The 19,900-nt window shown below is 44.9% G+C and overlaps 1 protein-coding gene across 2 annotated transcripts in view; it reads right to left on the reverse strand.

Moving 5' to 3' along the window:
• LOC146821011 (uncharacterized) overlaps positions 1-19,272 on the reverse strand; it is a 640,227-nt gene extending 620,955 nt beyond the window's left edge. For both annotated transcript variants that reach the window (XM_085611945.1, XM_085611944.1), the window contains exon 1: positions 18,785-19,272. In XM_085611945.1, coding sequence (XP_085468071.1) covers positions 18,785-18,826 — 42 coding nt within the window. In that variant the 5' untranslated portion in view covers positions 18,827-19,272. The remainder of the gene's footprint in view (positions 1-18,784) is intronic.
• Between the last annotated feature and the right edge of the window lie 628 nt (positions 19,273-19,900).

Genomic DNA, 19,900 nt, shown 5'->3' on the forward strand with positions numbered 1-19,900 from the left:
ACACAAACACCACTGCAGTACCCTAAACCCTAAAACACTACCCCTACACTACCCAAACACCACTGCACTACCCTAAACATGAACACTACCCCCAGCATGACCCCCTACGCTACCAAACAACACTGCACTACCCTAAACCCTAAAACACTACCCCAAGCACGACCCCCTACACTACACAAACACCACTGTAGTACCCTAAACCCAAAAACACTACCCCCAGCACGACCCCCTACACTACCCAAACACCACTGCTCTACCCTAAACCCTAAAACATGACCCCCTACACTACACAAACACCACTGCGCTACCCTAAACCCTAAAATACTACTCCCAGCACGACCCCTACACTAAACAACCACCACTGTACTACCCTAAACCCTAAAACACTACCCCAGCACTACCCCAACACTACCCAAACACCACTTCACTACCCTAAACCCTAAAACACTTCCCCCAGCATGACCCCCTACACTACCCAAACACCATTGCACTACCCTAAACCCTAAAACACTAACCCCAGCACGACTTCCTACAGTACACAAACACCACTGCACTACCCTAAACCCTAAAACACTACCCCCAGCACGACTCCCTACACTACCCAAACACCACTGCACTACACTAAACCCTAAATCTCCCCCCAGCATGACCTCCCACACTACACAAACACCAGTGCACTACCCTAAACCCTAAAACACTACCCCCAGCACGACCCCCTACACTACACAAACACCACTGCACTACGCTAAACCCTAAAACACTACCCCCAGAACGACCCCCTACACTACCCAAACACCACTGCACTACCCTAAAACACTACCCCCAGCATGACCCCCTACACTACCCAAACACCACTGCACTACCCTAAACCCTAAAACACTACCCCCAGCACGACCCCCTACACTACCCAAACACCACTGCACTACCCTAAACCCTAAAACACTACCCCCAGCACGACTTCCTACTCTACACAAACACCACTGCACTACCCTAAACCCTAAAACACTAAACCCAGCATGACCCCCTACACTACCAAAACACCACTGCACTACCCTATACCCTAAAACATGACCCCCTACACTACACAAACACCACTGCACTACCCTAAACCGTAAAACACTACCCCCAGCATGACCCCCTACACTACCCAAACACCACTGCACTACCCTAAACCACTACCCCCAGCAAGACCCCCTACACCATAGGTCTTCAATCTATGGGGCGAGACCCCCGGGCGGGGCGAGGAGTCATTGGCAGGGGGTCGTGCATTCACCTGCATCATTGCTGCCTCGAATCCAAAACGTTTTCGTTTAGTTTTGGATTCGAAATAATTACATCCCAGGACCCTCTCTGATTGGAGGACAGGGCAAAATAAGCCAATCATAATGTGGCTACGTCATCAATGCCTGTTCTCCAATCAGAGAGACTGCAGATGCACACCAGGAAATGCACGCAAACCTTGTCCAGAAAGATGGACCAGCACCTTCATAATGCAGGCTGTATTTCCACGGAGTTCTGCGCCATCACTGCTGTTTTTCACTGGATCCAGTTGTCTTTCTTGTCCATCGCTGCTTTCACCTCCTGTTCCTTTTTTCAACTCCTCTTCATGGCTCATTGCTGCCTCTGCATTAGGATCTCCTTCCCGGCTGGTTTCCAAGGCAACCCAAAGCTTCCAGGAATAATTAGGTAAGCCCCCCTCCTCATACCCCATGCCCTGGCTTTTCAGCTGCAGACATACACTGAAACTATCTTGCATGTACGCAAAGACACACACACAGATTCTTATCTGTTTCCTTGATTGAGGTGGGTGGGTGGGGAGACAGGAAAAAAGCTCCGGTTCATTTTTATGACTGTGGACATTTTTATGACTGTGGAATAGTGTTTATTTTTGGTGTACTTTCTGTTTTTGTAGCAGCAGTTACATATTCATTTTGGTGACATTTAAATGTTTATTTTCCGTGTTCTTTCCGCTTTTATTCTTGTAGCAGAAGATTAATAGGATGCCTCTGGTCAACTGCAGTTGCCACACTTTCCCCCAAAAAGTGATGGTTATTTGTTCATGTGTAAAGCATCCATGATTGTACCTTACTTGATGAAGTGATTTTTGTAATTCAAAAAACGTTATCACGTGGTGGAATCATTTAAAACATGCCGGGAGAGTTAATCTTAGGACATCATTTTTTGTCAAAAAGTTCTAAATAGTAAATATTCACAAAATCGCAATATATGAGACTGGTGGCCACAATAGCGTCTCATGTCTTTTTATTACATGTAGCGGTGTTTTATAAGTAGGCAAAATAACGTATATTAAATTCAATAGGAGGTGCAATGAAATATTAGTGCAAATGTTGCAGTGACAAGAGAGAATTCTAAAGACACAGGAAAAGGAAGCAGTCCTTGAAATTAACTCTGCAATTTGGAATGAAGCTTGTGATCACACTCTTAAAACAGTGTGTGATGCAAATTGCAGAAACCTATGGCCAATGGCTGATCTATAATATCCTTGCATATCTTCATAAATGTAAACAAGAGATCACAAATGCATGTCCCTGAAGTCAAGGCTATGTAGACTGGATCCACATTCTATGTACGTTCCTAGTTCTAATCTATTAGCAGCAGGTGCTTATATGTACAGGACCAACTGTCTAGGTTTCGATCTAAGACCTGATGCAGTCACAATATTCATAGGCTGTTCCACCCACTTATAGATTCCACCTAAAGGAGGGCATTGGTTGTGGTTTATAACTACGCTAATCCCTAGATTGGTGAATATGGGCTCATGGAAACCTAAATAGCCTTCTGAATTTCAGCTGTGGTTAGAAACAGATCATTATGTCATTATGTCCTGCAAAGAAATGTATTTTAAAGATGTTGGTGCTATACACATTAGAAAAATGATGACATTTGTAATTACAAAATTATGCTTTTTTCATGTGTTTTGCAAAGGAACAAGATTCCGAAACATGGAGTAATTTAAATTGTGCAGTTCAAATGTATTAAGAAAGATTCTATAACTGACAAGCAATGGAAGTAATATTTGCGGTAACACAGCAAAACATAAGAATATGCCAGAACATTTAGTCAACCATGCAGATACAACTACTGTTTCAATGCATAAGTATCTTCTCATGAGTAAAATCAAAGCATTCGTCAGCAAACGTGGCCAAGCACTAACTCTCAAAATGTCCATTTAGTTAATTCTTAACTTTTTCATACCTCTTCTGCTATTCTGATCCCTCCCCCCAAACATGCCTTTCTAAACCCTTCCCTCTGACTCTTCCCCCTACGTCTCCCTTTTACTCATCCCAAGCCTCCTACTACTGCTATGAGCTCCAAAACATCTCTCCACTATCCTTCTCAATCCAAATAACCTAATACCATAACCACCACTCCAAATTACTTTCCTTTTTCACTAAACTAATTCACCAGTAATCCTTTATGGGTTCTGGAGAAGCGTGCTACTCGCTGAAAAAGCGCTTCGACACTTCTTCAGGGGTAATTAGCGCTTTATAAATGCAATTACAATACAATACAATACCTTTGACACACTGCAGCAGTGAATGCTTTGTGGGTCTTCAGTTCATATAGAACACATCCCGCCATTTTTTGTTTGCAATGAGATTTTGTGTCCTAAACTAAGCACATGTGACTCAACGCTGAATTGTTCCTCCGCATACATGCTGTTATCATCGTGGTATTGAATACCAATGTGTGCCAAAACTGTTCTCTCGTGGCATCATTTTCCATGATTGGTCTATAAGTTTGTCAGCAATAAAACGTCATAAATCACCCAGGTACCGGGGAGGGGGGGAAGGAGGAGACAATGGCGTGTGATAAACAGCTGTCTGTCTCATGTCAAGGCCAGGCTCTCACAGAATCACTGTGTGTGCTAATTTGGAGGCTACTCAGCTCCTCGACGACTGCCTGTGTGATCTTGAATAATCTAGTTTACCTGTCTGTTATACCGGCCTCTGGGTACAATGAGCTTCAATAGCAGTAAGATGGTAACAGTTCCTTATGAATAGAGAAAGAGTGACTCAGACAGCCAATGAGGCTTTAGAAGAATGTGCAGTGTCTCCAAGTGGGTTAGAGTGTGCCGAGAAAGAGTGAAGGTACTCCTGTGTGGATCTAGAAGTGCCCTCACACACCCTAACAGGTGTATAGCATCATCATTGGGCTGGTGCTCCTCGTGGGGGTGGCGCTGCAGTCCCTCACGGGCCCGTTTGACGGGGCTCTTTGTCGGAGATCTTCAAGGAGTTTGCCGCATTTGTGCATGGGGTGTGTGGGGCTAAGTGGAAGTGGTGTAGTGAGTGAGGTCTAAAAAGAGCCCAAGGACACTTACAATTTATTAAGGATGTCCTAGGGGTCTAGGTTAAAATATATCACGGGGATGGAGAAGCAATCTCAGTTGCCTGTGTGAGAGGGGAAAATAAAACAAATAGAATCCCTCTTCTCTCACCCGTGTGGTGGATAGTGTGAGTGTGTCAAGGGGTCGACATGTTTCGCGCCATAAATAGTCCCTAATGGATCTGGGAGCGCTTCATCAGGACCAAAAGAGTGAAGTATGTCAAATGGGAGTCGGGAAAGAGACACCCTATAAACCCATGAGTCCTAAATATAGGAGATATTGTTGAAAAGATAGATAAGAGATACGTCGTCTTTGCGTGTCCCTAGTTGTGGCCTATAAAGGAGACAAAAAACACATAGGGGGTGGGGCGGGAGAGAAGGGAACAAGAACACAATACAAGGCCGTTAATAACAGTCTCAAGTAATGTGGATAATTAATCTCTGCATGCTTGTGTGTCGGCAAGTGCCCCTGTGGGGAACCTAACTGGACATATGCATACATGTGGATGGAGGGGGGCAAGAATGATCCTGGCATGCATAGGACTCAGATGAGTGGCCTATGTATAGGGCTAGACTAGGTGATGGGAATGCTCACTAAAAAGTAACACCGCGGGTCTATGGTGTATCTAGTGTGCATACGGGAGGGGTGTCCATATATCATTAATCATGAATTGTGAAAATAAGTGATCTGCTGTGCTCCTTCCTAGCAACGAGCACTACGATGGTGAGTACAGTGTAGGCATGGACATACCAGAAAAATACACCGTAAAATAAAATAAAATATCACTGTGCCTACCCTCCCTTGTTCCAGGACAGGCCTCGTCAGCTTCGCCGAAAACCAGTGAAGGCAGCTGCGAACAAAAACGGCATGGCTATGACATTTAAGCTGCTCGGGATGGAGACGGCCAGAAACCGGGACCGGTGCCGGTAATAGTACAATATGACAAAATAAAAACAGCATGGCTATGATATTTAAGCCGCTCGGGATAGAGACGACTGGGCTATGATATTTAAGCCGCTCGGTGTAGAGACGGCTAGCAAACGGGACCGGTGCCGGTAATAGTACAATATGGCAAAAAATAAGGACAAAAACGGCATGGCTATGACACTTAAGCCGCTCGAGATAGAGACGGTTAGAAAACGGGACCGGTGCCGGTAATAGTACAATATGACAGATATCGTCATTCCAGTGTTGAAAAAGTACTTACTTCGTACTCTTCTTCTGTGCTCCGGATCACCTACCCGGTAGCTTCGGCTGCTGGACGGCAACTCGGGCAGCAGTATCCATAATATACAAACCCTACGGGATTGGTGCAGAGGAGTGCGCGTGACACGTGATAGAACGTAATGACGATATAGTCGTCTGGCGTTCTTTAGGGGCGGCCATTTTGGAACGGGATCAAATAATGAGAATCCCAATGTAACCGGGATGGCAATAAGAGAGGAACATGAAGTATCAAGGCCCTAAGCATGTAATTGAACCAGACACCGGAAAGGAAGTGGGACAATGTAAACTGACCAAAAAGTGTCAGGGATACATCTTATATATATGTACTTGGGAGACACAGAGATCGACAGAAATTAATCAAGAAATGAAAGATCATAAAGAGTATCTAACTAAACAAAAGATCAATCAACTTCAAAAAGATGTGAGAAAGTTTGATAAAGAAAAAGTCTACCCGTACACCAAAGATGATTATGTATTCCCCAACCACGACACTACATCAGAGGATACCAGCAGTAACAACTCGGGTAGATCAGACTCCACTGGCAGCGAATCTAACTTTAGTAATAGACAACAGAGATCCAGAGGAGGATACAGATATCAACCTATGCCACCACCCTTGTTTCAAGGCTTCCCTACACATCCTTTTCATACACCGGTCTATCAGGGACCGTGGATGGGCCCTCAACAAATGTGGAACGGACTACCAGCACAGAATCCCCTGCCTAATTACCAATCATTCCAGAACCCCCCTTTTCTCAACAGAGGGAGGGGCAGAGGAAGAGGCAGAAGAAGAGGAGGGATCAAGAACGTTCACTGGCAGGAACCAGAACAGATGGTCCTGCGGAGCAAGACAACGAGACCCTAGTGGTCAATTTGTCATCAAGACCTCTGACCACAGGAGAGACATAACTTCTAGAGAGAGGCCTTGGATTTGTCCCGACACCGAAGGTTGATGACTTTAAATTACACCTAGAATTGCATCAGTTCTTCTGGAAGGTACGACTAAGAGCTTTTTTCCATGACAGACCTTCTAATCCACCGGAAGGTAGTGGACTGAAGAATAGATCCCGATTCACTCCAACTGCAGCAATGACTCCCAATGAGATCCTGACGTTCGAGCAGGCCATCCTCAAAGATGTTGACAATATTACAACTAACCGCCCCTTTGACAATCTCTCTAAGGAAGAAAGATCTATGCTAAAAGATATGGCGGAAGATGACTCCATTATTATCAAACCGGCCGATAAAGGCGGAGCAATTGTCATACAAGACAGAAACGCATATGATGAAGAATGTCTAAGACAATTATCTAATGTAAGATACTACGAACCTACCGAAGAAGACCCTACCTCACGACTTGCTGCAGCTATACGCTGTCTAACGTATGAAGCTGAAACAGAAGGTTGGATAACGAAGGACGAAGCTATGTTCCTCAGAAATGATGACCCGCGGATGCCATATTTCTATTGCCTACCTAAAATTCATAAGGGCATTAACCCTCCCCCTGGACGCCCGATAGTGTCAGGCATCAACTCTCTACTTGAACCTCTGAGCAAATTTTGTGATGTTTTCTTACGGCCTCTGGTCACTAAGACTCCAACTTATCTAAGGGACACTACAGAAGTACTCAATTTAATAGAACAATTTGAGGAACCAGAATCCATCACACTGCTTGTCACCCTAGATGTAGAGGCACTTTATACCAATATCCCGCAAGATGCTACCCTGACGGTTTTGGAAAGTGCCCTACGCCATCTTAACCCCTGGCCATTCTCTACACCAATCAGTTTCATCTGTGATTGTGCCTCACTTGCATTGAAAGAAAACTTCTTTGCATTCAAAAACAAGATCTATCACCAAGTGCAAGGCACTTGTATGGGCAGCACATTTGCGCCGAGCCTGGCATGTCTTTACATGGCCAGGTTCGAAGAAGAACATATCCTCACAGACACCAACCCGTTCACCGGCAACATCCTATTATGGCGCCGGTATATAGATGATATCATCATCTTTTGGAAAGGGGATGAGGATGCCTGTCGTTCTTTCTTCACATGGATTAACACGATCAACCCCTTCCTGAAATTTGTTGGATCATTGTCATCGGATTCCATCCCTTTCCTTGATCTTCTGATATCACTGGAAGAGGGTACTCTTAAAACAACCAACTACAAAAAACCTACAGATAGGAACAGCTTGCTACTATTTCAAAGTCACCATCCAAAAGCACTCAGGGAGAACCTACCTGTAGGCCAGTTCCTCCGTCTACGGAGAAATTGCAACACCAGAATAGAATTCGAAAAAGAAGCTGAAACCCTATCTGTCAATCTGATCAGAAGAAATTATCCATCCAACATCATAAGACAGGCCCGTAAGAGAGCAAGAAACAACCACAGAGGAGCTCTACTTGAAGTAAAAGAGAAGAAGGAAACTGACAAACTAACCTGTGTGACATCATTCACCTCCTACTCCAACAAAATTCAAAAAATTGTCAAGAAGCACTGGAGGATATTAGAAACAGGCAATGTATCACCAGGACCGATACCACTGTTCGCATTCAAAAGGACTGAGAATCTGAGGGACATTTTGGTACATACACGTCCAAAAAATAAAAAAACCAATCCGCAACCAACCCTTTGGACGCTACCCCCCGTGTTGGGCCACTACCCATGCGGTACATGCACAGTCTGTCCTCAGACGACGGCAACCAAAGAACTGGAACTTGGACTTTCGAGACCATGGCATCAAAATCGCCACACTAATTGCAACACCAAGAACTGCGTATACTTGATTACGTGTCCCTGTGGTTCATATTACATAGGTATGACAGCGCGACCGATAAAGATACGCATAGGAGAACATAAAAGTACGATCCGTTGCAAACGCTCAGCAACGAGACTACAGGCTCATTTTCTGGAGAAAAATCATCCCCCAGACAGCTTAAAGTGGACCATTATAGAATCCAACCCTCAATGGTCCATAACTACTTTGTTTGAACGTGAACAACGATGGGTCTTCAGACTTAAAAGTGACAGTGGTGGTCTCAACGATAACATACCCTGGGTTGATCTTATTAGATGAACCACCCAGTGGGAGCATCACACAACATCTGTCCTAGTCACTGCATACATGACACTAAATGGCTTCATGTTCCCTGAGACCAATATAACCATACAATACATACAACAGATAATGTTGCCCTCCCACATAACAGTTCCATTTCGCCATCTCCTTCTGTGTACTACACCACTACTGAGACCAGATCCTAACATCCCTGCCAGGAGACAGTCGCCCACGTGTCTCCAGCTGACATCCTAGTCTTTAGATCTCTGTGTCTCCCAAGTACATATATATAAGATGTATCCCTGACACTTTTTGGTCAGTTTACATTGTCCCACTTCCTTTCCAGTGTCTGGTTCAATTACATGCTTAGGGCCTTGATACTTCATGTTCCTCTCTTATTGCCATCCCGGTTACATTGGGATTCTCATTATTTGATCCCGTTCCAAAATGGCCGCCCCTAAAGAACGCCAGACGACTATATCGTCATTACGCTCTATCACGTGTCACGCGCACTCCTCTGCACCAATCCCGTAGGGTTTGTATATTATGGATACTGCTGCCCCGAGTTGCCGTCCAGCAGCCGAAGCTACCGGGTAGGTGATCCGGAGCACAGAAGAAGAGTACGAAGTAAGTACTTTTTCAACACTGGAATGACGATATCTGTCATATTGTACTATTACCGGCACCGGTCCCGTTTTCTAACCGTCTCTATCTCGAGCGGCTTAAGTGTCATAGCCATGCCGTTTTTGTCCTTATTTTTTGCCATATTGTACTATTACCGGCACCGGTCCCGTTTGCTAGCCGTCTCTACACCGAGCGGCTTAAATATCATAGCCCAGTCGTCTCTATCCCGAGCGGCTTAAATATCATAGCCATGCTGTTTTTATTTTGTCATATTGTACTATTACCGGCACCGGTCCCGGTTTCTGGCCATCTCCATCCCGAGCAGCTTAAATGTCATAGCCATGCCGTTTTTGTTCGCAGCTGCCTTCACTGGTTTTCGGCGAAGCTGACGAGGCCTGTCCTGGAACAAGGGAGGGTAGGCACAGTGATATTTTATTTTACGGTGTATTTTTCTGGTATGTCCATGCCTACACTGTACTCACCATCGTAGTGCTCGTTGCTAGGAAGGAGCACAGCAGATCACTTATTTTCACAATTCATGATTAATGATATATGGACACCCCTCCCGTATGCACACTAGATACACCATAGACCCGCGGTGTTACTTTTTAGTGAGCATTCCCATCACCTAGTCTAGCCCTATACATAGGCCACTCATCTGAGTCCTATGCATGCCAGGATCATTCTTGCCCCCCTCCATCCACATGTATGCGTATGTCCAGTTAGGTTCCCCACAGGGGCACTTGCCGACACACAAGCATGCAGAGATTAATTATCCACATTACTTGAGACTGTTATTAACGGCCTTGTATTGTGTTCTTGTTCCCTTCTCTCCCGCCCCACCCCCTATGTGTTTTTTGTCTCCTTTATAGGCCACAACTAGGGACACGCAAAGACGACGTATCTCTTATCTATCTTTTCAACAATATCTCCTATATTTAGGACTCATGGGTTTATAGGGTGTCTCTTTCCCGACTCCCATTTGACATACTTCACTCTTTTGGTCCTGATGAAGCGCTCCCAGATCCATTAGGGACTATTTATGGCGCGAAACATGTCGACCCCTTGACACACTCACACTATCCACCACACGGGTGAGAGAAGAGGGATTCTATTTGTTTTATTTTCCCCTCTCACACAGGCAACTGAGATTGCTTCTCCATTCCCGTGATATATTTTAACCTAGACCCCTAGGACATCCTTAATAAATTGTAAGTGTCCTTGGGCTCTTTTTAGACCTCACTCACTACACCACTTCCACTTAGCCCCACACACCCCCATGCACAAATGCGGCAAACTCCTTGAAGATCTCCGACAAAGAGCCCCGTCAAACGGGCCCGTGAGGGACTGCAGCGCCACCCCCACGAGGAGCACCAGCCCAATGATGATGCTATACACCTGTTAGGGTGTGTGAGGGCACTTCTAGATCCACACAGGAGTACCTTCACTCTTTCTCGGCACACTCTAACCCACTTGGAGACACTGCACATTCTTCTAAAGCCTAATTGGCTGTCTGAGTCACTCTTTCTCTATTCATAAGGAACTGTTACCATCTTACTGCTATTGCAATTAATTTGGGAGCCCTGGTACAGGACCTTTTCTAACAGCTCCTCGTCCCCCCTCCTATGTTGATATACAATGAGCTTCACCCACAAAAAAGAAACAACGTGTGTCTTTTGGCTTCCATCTCTAGACGAGTGTGTTTTGCAACCTTTCACAACCTCTTTTCTGACCCTCACCCTGCAAAGGCCTTTCCAAGGCGAAGGCTCAGTTGAGCCAGTCTGACCGTGCAACATGTTGTCCTCCACCTGCACCAAATGCATGGGAACACGTGTTCACAATGGGTGCCATTCTCCTTCCAGACACTAAGCCTCCCACTGTATTGAATGTCTGGCCTGCATAGAAGGGCACTTCTAGGGGCACTGACATGAACAAACCTTTGATTTGCTAAGCACTGTTTAATACTATTTCCCCACCGTAAAATGATTTGCCGTGGTAATTGGGGGCGCTTTTGGTTGTCGATGATGAGGAGTACCAAGTTCTAGAATTTTTTGTCAGAGGGGGTCCTTACGCCTAACATTTTTTGACAGGGGGGTCTCGGCATCAAAAAGTTTGAAAACCTCTACCCTACACTATACAAACACCACTGCACTACCCTAAACACTAAAACACTACCCCCAGCATGAAACCCTACACCACACAAGCACCACTGCACTACCCTAAACCCTAAAACACTACTCCCTACACTACACAAACACCACTGCACTACTCTAAACCCTAAAACACTACCCCCAGCATGACCCCATACACTACAGAAGTACCACTGCACTACCCTAAACCCTAAAACACTACCACCAACACGACTCCCTACACTACCCAAACACCACTGCACTACCCTAAACCCTAAATCTACCCCCAGCACAACCTCCTAGACTACACAAACACCACTGCACTACCCTAAACCCTAAAACACTACCCCCAGCACAACCCCCTTCACTACACAAACATCACTGCACTGCTTTAAACCCTAAAACACTACCCCCAGCACGACCCCCTACACTACACAAACACCACTGCACTACCCTAAACCCTAAATCTTCCCCCAGCATGACCCCCTACACTACACAAACACCACTGCACTACCCTAAACCCTAAAACACTACTCAATGCACGACCCCCCACACTACACAAACACCACTGTACTACCCTAAACCCTAAAAAACTACCCCCAGCACGACCCCCTACACTACACAAACACCACTGCACTACCTTAAACCCTAAAATACTACCCCCAGCACGACCCTCCTACACTACACAAACACCACTGCACTACCCTAAACCCTAAAACACTACCCCAGCACTACCCCTACACTACCCAAACACCACTGCACTACCCTAAACCCTAAAACACTACCCCCAGCACGACCCCCTACACTACACAAACACCACTACACTATCCTAAACCCTAAAACACTACCCCAGCACGACTCCCTACACTACACAAACACCACTGCACTACCCTAAAACACCCAAACACCACTGCACTACCCTAAACCCTAAGTCTACCCCCAGCACAACCCCCTAGACTACACAAACACCACTGCACTACCCTAAACCCTAAAACACTACCCCCAGCACGGACCCCTTCACTACACAAAACCACTGCACTACCCTAAACCCTAAAACACTACCCCAAGCACGACCCCCTACCCTACAACACCACAGCACTACCCTAAACCCTAAAACACTAAACCCAGCATGACCCCAACACTACCCAAACACCACTGCACTACCCTATACCCTAAAACATGACCCCCTACACTACACAAACGCCACTGCACTACCCTCAACCCTAAAACACTACCCACAGCATGACCCCCTACACTACACAAACACCACTGCACTACCCTAAACCACTACCCCCTACACAACCACTGCGCTACCCTACACCCTAAAACACTATCCCCAGCATGACCCCCTAAACTACACAAACACCACTTCACTACCCTAAACCCTAAAACATTACCCCCAGCATGACCCCCTACAATACCCAAACACCACTGCACTACCCTAAACCCTAAAACACTACCCCCAGCATGACCCTCTCGTGCAAAACCCTCAGTGTGCAAGACAAAGCTTGGCCATCTTCTGATCAACCAACATTTCCCCACAATAGTCATAACCAAGAAAGAAATAACGTAAATCCTCCTCATCAAGGGGCCCTCGTACACACACTGCACAACAGTACTGCCTTACAGCGCCATCACCAGAAAACATCTGCTTATACAGCAATTAGCAGTGAAGGCACAACACTTCAAGATCAGACACCATAATATTCATCCCTCAATACAAATCATGAGGTCGTGGGGATATATTAAACAGGGGGAACATTTTACGGCTTTTACACTCCATCACATCTCTAGCCAACATTGAAACCTCCGATTTACTGTCTGTTGAATTTTTGCCATCTAATAACAGCCAGGGCTCTGAAGCAACAAAAAAAAAAGGCTGCGAACTTCAGAGGTTGCAGGCAGAATCTTACGGGAAAGAAATAGATTTCAAAACTGGGAAAAATTTTGAAATCAATTCCAAAGCCACTATATCCTACTCCCTTACTTAGCACAGAGATAAGCAACCAAAGTCAGACGACCTTCTCAGTTCTAAAAGGAGCAAGGAGCAGAACATCAGGCACAACAACAGTAGCCAACCTGACAATTGCAGTACTACCAACTCAAGGTCATTCTGCCCCAACTCACCCATTAACAATTAACAACGGGACCAGCACACAACGACTAATAACTTCAGCATGACCGAATTGACAACAAACGGATGCAGTACAGCCAATTCAAACATCACAACACGGCACCTCTATCTGCATCTGGAACATTAATGGTTTAGCCTCAAAAACGAGTGACCAAGAGTTCCTCGATTACCTGAAAACTTTTGATATAATTTTGCTTCAGGAAACCTGGGAACTATCTATTAGATAGATTGCAGCGCATCCAGTCTACAGCAGCCAAGCTGGTGTTAGGCTGGCCGAGCTATGCTTCATCATCCCGGGCCTTGTCAGAGTTGCATTGGCTCCCTATCAGGCAGAGAATCCAGTTCAAATCTCTCTGCCTGGTGTTCAGGGCCTTGCACGAGATTGGCCCTGTCGCCTTGCAGAGGAAATTTGTCTGGTATACTCCAGGGAGATGTTTGCGCTCTGAATCTGCTAGACTGGTTACAATACCTAGATTTAAGAAATCTAGATCTGGAGGTATTGCTTTCAGTGTGCCAGCTGCCAGACTTTGGAACGCGCTTCCGTTGGAGCTAAGAATGATGAGTGACCTCCTCCCATTTAGGAGGAGATTAAAGACCTGGCTATTTCCGAGCCCCTAAATAATGTTGTTTGTTTCGTTGTTTCTGCTCACACTAAACAGTCTTTGTTGCTTAGCGCCAGGATGCCTGCAAGGTGATAGTGCGCTGTATAAATACGATAAATAAATAAATAAATAAATAAGATAAGCCTTATAACCTGCAAGGTTACACCTCCCACTCACTACCGGCAACCAGGGAATCTGACTATGGCCGCCGCTCGGGATAGTTATTACTCCTAGCTTCAATAACTGAAGTAGGGGAGCTTCTCCCTATTACAACTCACTTAACACCTCCAAGCTGCATTCAGGCCGCAAAAGTAAAGCTTAATCAGCTCAAACGGGACATAATAATAATGAATGTTTATGTGCATCCCAAGCAAAAATCTAAAGCAGCAAAGGAGTTGTCATTGGAGATAAAGAGAATAATGGAAGAAGAGACAACAGACCTCCTCATCCTGGCCGGAGATTTCAACATGCACCTTCTAGGGTCTACTCAGGCCGACGATACAACGCAGGCCCTATCGGACGCATGGGATATTCCAACGCAAGGTCTAATTGAGACCATTAAGCCCACAAGGACAGCGAAGAACTTGCTCCGGGATCTGGAGCACTTAAATTTGAGAGCTTTAAACCGGTTTAAAGAAGACAACCCCCCAGTAGCAACGTATCATTCGACAATAGCATCATCTCATTTAGATTACACTTTCACGACTGACTCTGTTCAACAAAATTGCCACTTTCAAGATCGGCAATAACTAATTCAGTGATCATCTCCCACAAGAGCTGTGCCTCCAAACAAGTTCATGCCATCCACCAGAAATTAGGCGATTCATTGTGCAGGACAAAACCAGTAACCTTAAAATAATAAGGTGTAACTCCAACAATATAGATGAAATAACAACAACAGCCAAAGCCCTATATTGTTAGGTAGAAGTAAATTTAGACCAGCCCTTGGAAAGTTGGGAAAAGTTTGTCACATCTTTAGGTGGAAAATTCGCATCTAGGCAAAGCCCGAATCAGAGGAGAGCCGCAGCAACCACCACTAAGGTGGCAAATAGCCCTGTCTCTAAAAAACTTAAAGCAATCTATAAATCGAACTTTAAAGCAGCAACGCAAATTTCCAAACAACCTGAGTCTACAAGGTACTCTCCGGGAATTACGGACATCGCTTAAACGAAGGAGATGGGTAAATAAAAGAGCAAGGAGAATGAACTATGGCCAGAACTTCTCCATGACACAAACCAGAAACATAGTGCAAATTTTGGCAATCAGTAAACAAACTGCAGCGGCCTAACCACCTCGGCATAGATTCCAACATCACAGAAGCAATTTGGGCTGATTATCTTTTCAAACACTTTAACGATCTTGAACCAGTACTCGTCACTCCTCTAGCATATCCTGGAAATGTTAGTGCCAATAATTCAACATGGGCAGCAGCAATCCATCAGCACTTAAGCGAAGATGTCAGTGTACAACTAAGGCCCGCGCAGCATGAGATGGCCTTGCCACCAGGTCTACACTCCCCATCTAATGCAATAGACCAACAAAATGGTCCCCTGGCTTTAGCAATAAAGAAATAAATAGCCAGAGGAAGAAGGGCGGGTGCACCTGGCCCTAATGGCATACCTCCAATGCTGTACAAGCAGGACCCTGAATTCTGAATCAATGCATTAGTTCCAGTGATAGGTCATGCCTCAAGGACCTCCGCATTTCCAGAATCATGGAGAGGCTCAATTATCAGCCCAATATATAAGCAAGGTACGAGGTCTGCTCTAAACAATTACTGATTGATAGCCCTCATGGACACGGAGGCCAAATACTACTTGAGTATTATTCTAAACGAACTGGCTAGTTGGTCTTCCAAGAACCACATTATACCCATAACTCAAACAGGGTTACGACAAGGACACGGTACTACCACTAATATCATGGCCTTAACCATGCTCATGGATGCTGCGAAGCAGGGCAAATACCCTCTATACCTCTGCTTCATAGATTACTCAGCGGCTTTTGACCACTTTGACCGTACCAAGCTCTGACATAAGCTGTACAGATGGGGGATACCAGAACCGCTCTTAGACCAGCTTATTCAGTTGCACACTAACACGTGGGTAAGAATTAGGTTAGGCGCTGGGAAGCATCTTTCAAGCAGGATTTCCACAACAAAGGGCCTAAAGCAAGGATGAGTTTTGCCCCCCCCTGTTATTTAGCCTTTTCCTGGCGGATCTACCTGGGGAGCTGGATAGTTGCTCCTCTCATGCACCGAAACTAGGTGGCATGACACTGACAAATTTGTTATACGCTGACGATTTAGTTTTGATTAGCCGGACCTCCATCAGACTTCAGCACCTCCTAGATGTGACTCACAAATTCTCGCAACGGAATGCCCTAAAAATAAATTTCCAAAAAACCAAAACCATGGCAGTAAACCACCACAAGAGGGCAAACCCTAGCTGGTATCTGGCCGGCAAACGCCTAGACCAAGTAACAAGCTACAAGTATCTGGGCATGTTGTTAGACCATAAAAACTCTTTCAAGCCGCAGCTGGAAACTTTGCGAAGGAAAGGAGTTATGACTTATTTGGCGCTGAAGCCCCTGAAGAAGAAGCTGCCGGACCTAACCCTTGACCCATTTTTAAAAGTCCTGCTAGCCAAACTGCAACCTACAATCACCTACGGAAGTGAATCTTTGACCGGCAGAGACGCTGCAACTCTTGACAGCATAATGGTATCCTCCTACCAAGCGATTTTCCATCTTCCCAAATATGCTTCACCGGCCCAAATAAGGCTGGAATTTGGCCTTCAAAAACAGGCGGTAGAAAGAAAAGGAGCCTTCGTAAAAAGCTGGCATAAAATTAGAGCCGCTGAAATAGGGTCTTTGAATAACCATCTCTGGGTAGAGCTGCTCTGTACTGTGAAATTGTCAGCCAACATGTACCTTCAGGACTCCATCAAAACTCTAGGCTAGACAGACGCCTGGAACATCTCAATGGGTCACTCGGCTTTTAAAAAACTAGTAACAAAGACAAGAAGATTAATATCATCCATAGAGGACAAGAATGCATTGGCCAAACGTGCTCACGGCTGGGCTGTGCTCAATAATTATGATGTCATTAATCCCCAACCCTACCTTAAGGCAGGAACAAAGATTGCCACAAAGGAAAAATTCCTAAGACTCTGGTTGGGGGTCGGCTTAATCAATCCATTCTTATCGCCTTGGGAAAGAAGAGGAGATGACCAGCTTTGCCGTCTGTGCACCTGCGGCACGGAGAATCTTATTCACATTATATGTATCTGCAAGAATCTACAGGACATACAGAAATCTTTGTTGAAACCACTCTTTAACCAGCATGGAGTCGGGTCTTGTAGACGGGCGGTGATGCTGTGCTTTAATCCAACTTTAGTACAGCTAAACTGCCGTCTTACAAAAATTTCGACCTAACTGAACAAAGGCTGAAAAATGTGTCTCTATTGTGACACTACAAGCAGGTACAACTGGTAGACATTACTTGCCACACAGGAGCATTCATCAGCTCAAACAGACAACCCTCACCGAACTGACTTTTAACTGACTGAGCATTAACTGTATTAGGGATTTAAGCATTTATGAGTTAATCAGTAACGTTTTTTTAAAACAAATTCTTTTTTTAGGATATCGCAAAAACGCTATTTTAACCTTGTAATTTTTACACTTAATATAATCTCTGATTTTATTGTTTATGTATTATATGCAACAGTTTTAATTAATCAAGCATAATAAAATGTACTTACTTACTTACCATCACCAACTGACACTCACACACACGAACATTCCATTCACCAACATTCTCTCACACAGACACTCAGGCTGAGCAGCAGTATAACACAAACATTTAAGCACAAATTTATGGCTTGAGTTCTTTCAGTTACATGGATAGCGATCACTGTGTTCTCAAGTTTGCCTATGTGGAACAACTATATATTTGTTTACGTTTCATCCACATCCCATCAAAAGGAACAAAATCAAATATAACGAAGGCTGTTTCCCAACCTGAGCCTGTAAACAACAGTCACCACTGTGCATGGATTTGGGATCTTTAAAAAGAGGCTGGTGGGCAGAACACACCCGCTAAAATCATATGTTACGTCTTTACAGTTGTGGCTAGCTGGTAGAGTGACATGCACACAAGCGAAATAGAGCCAAAGCACCATAAAGCGTGTTTTGGCTTACATTCGATGTTCTTCCCGCTCTCTTTCTTGGCTTTTATTACTGGGCACCATTCCCATATACACGCATGTGCAAGAAATATTTATACGGTAGGAATAAAGAAGATTGGATAAAGCTAGGAGAGGTATAATTTGATACTTGAGGGAAAAAGACAGAAAAAAAGAACGTTAGGTGAGAGGGCTGCAATGACGTTTCGTAGAGTAGATTTGTGGCATGGGCACTCAGTCATTGATGTACTTACTGCCTTTGCACAAATTTCACTTAAAGAGTCACATACACTCCTTACCTCAATCTAACACACTAAAAGATAGACAAATTCACCAATAATACTAGTGCATGGGTACACGTCAGAGGATTATTCCAACGTCTTTCTTCGACGTTCAGTTCTATAGCATCTTACGTAAATTAACATTTCTCATGCCACAGACAACAAAAAGATAATTTCTAGAGTGGTGCTTACCTCCTCTGAATCCCGCTTGGATATTCCTTTCCTGATTTTCATTGCAATATTCCAGCTGAAAGATTTTCTTCTCAAATGTATGCGACTGTGCAGAGTTTGGGGGACAGACAAGGCACATACACACAGTCCCCAAGCGCAATTTGTGACAGAGGGAGACCGAGACAGAAACGCGCAAAAAAGGTTATGGTTACCCTCTCACTATGAAAACCGATGAGAGAATAGAATACGCGTGCACCGCACTATGCCCTGTTGAAGAACAGTCCAGGAAGATAGAGACGAAAAGAAGCAAGGGAAACACTGCACATCTTCCTAGCTCCTATTAATCAGCCCAGGTACACACAGCAGAAATACAGACAAGAAAAGAGCCCTCAAAGCAGCGTATCTTAATCCAAAACGACCCTAAAAGTAACACAGTGACGAGCTTGAGTGCGATCAGTAGACCCGGAATCTGATTTGGGGGTGAAGGAGCATGCTCAGTGATATTTTTGTTCGCAGCTCTCAGAGCCGGCTCGTTACCAAGATGCTGTTTATATGCGCATGCTCAGACGAGACATGTGAGACTGGGAAAGGTGGATGTGGTGAATACTGCGCAGCGTGTCCCACGCGCGAGGCACAATGGAAATAAGTTCAGCAGGGTGATACATAAAAAAAAAAATCAGCATTCTCTTTCTGTTCCGACTGCCCCAGGCGGAAACATTCCATCTAGTATATTTACCGGGCAAACACGAGTCACGACTTATAACATTCATTTGGGTAAGGACTAAGGATAGTGTTTTGACTTAGTGGATAAATAAGACGTATATTCTGCTATGGGAACACTAGTCAATAAACCCAATTGATTATTAATTCAGTGTTTTCTGAAATGTGTTTTTGAGAATGGACTAGAGGTGTTTGGTGGGAAAGTGATATGTGGAACAGGGTACGGGGGGGGGGGGGTGGTTGCGCTTAAACATACATAGCACCGGGATGAGATTTTCAAACCTGGGAAACCTTGTAAATACAATAGGCTGTACTGTAGAGACTGGGAAATGAGCAAGCCCAAGCCCTATACAGTGGCTTAGGAAGGGGGGGGGGGGGGGGGGTCCACGGAGCTTGCGCCCGCGGGTGGCAAACTCG

The sequence above is a fragment of the Triturus cristatus genome, chromosome 6 (genome assembly GCF_964204655.1).
Source record: "Triturus cristatus chromosome 6, aTriCri1.1, whole genome shotgun sequence".
Classification (NCBI taxonomy): Eukaryota; Metazoa; Chordata; class Amphibia; order Caudata; family Salamandridae; genus Triturus; species Triturus cristatus.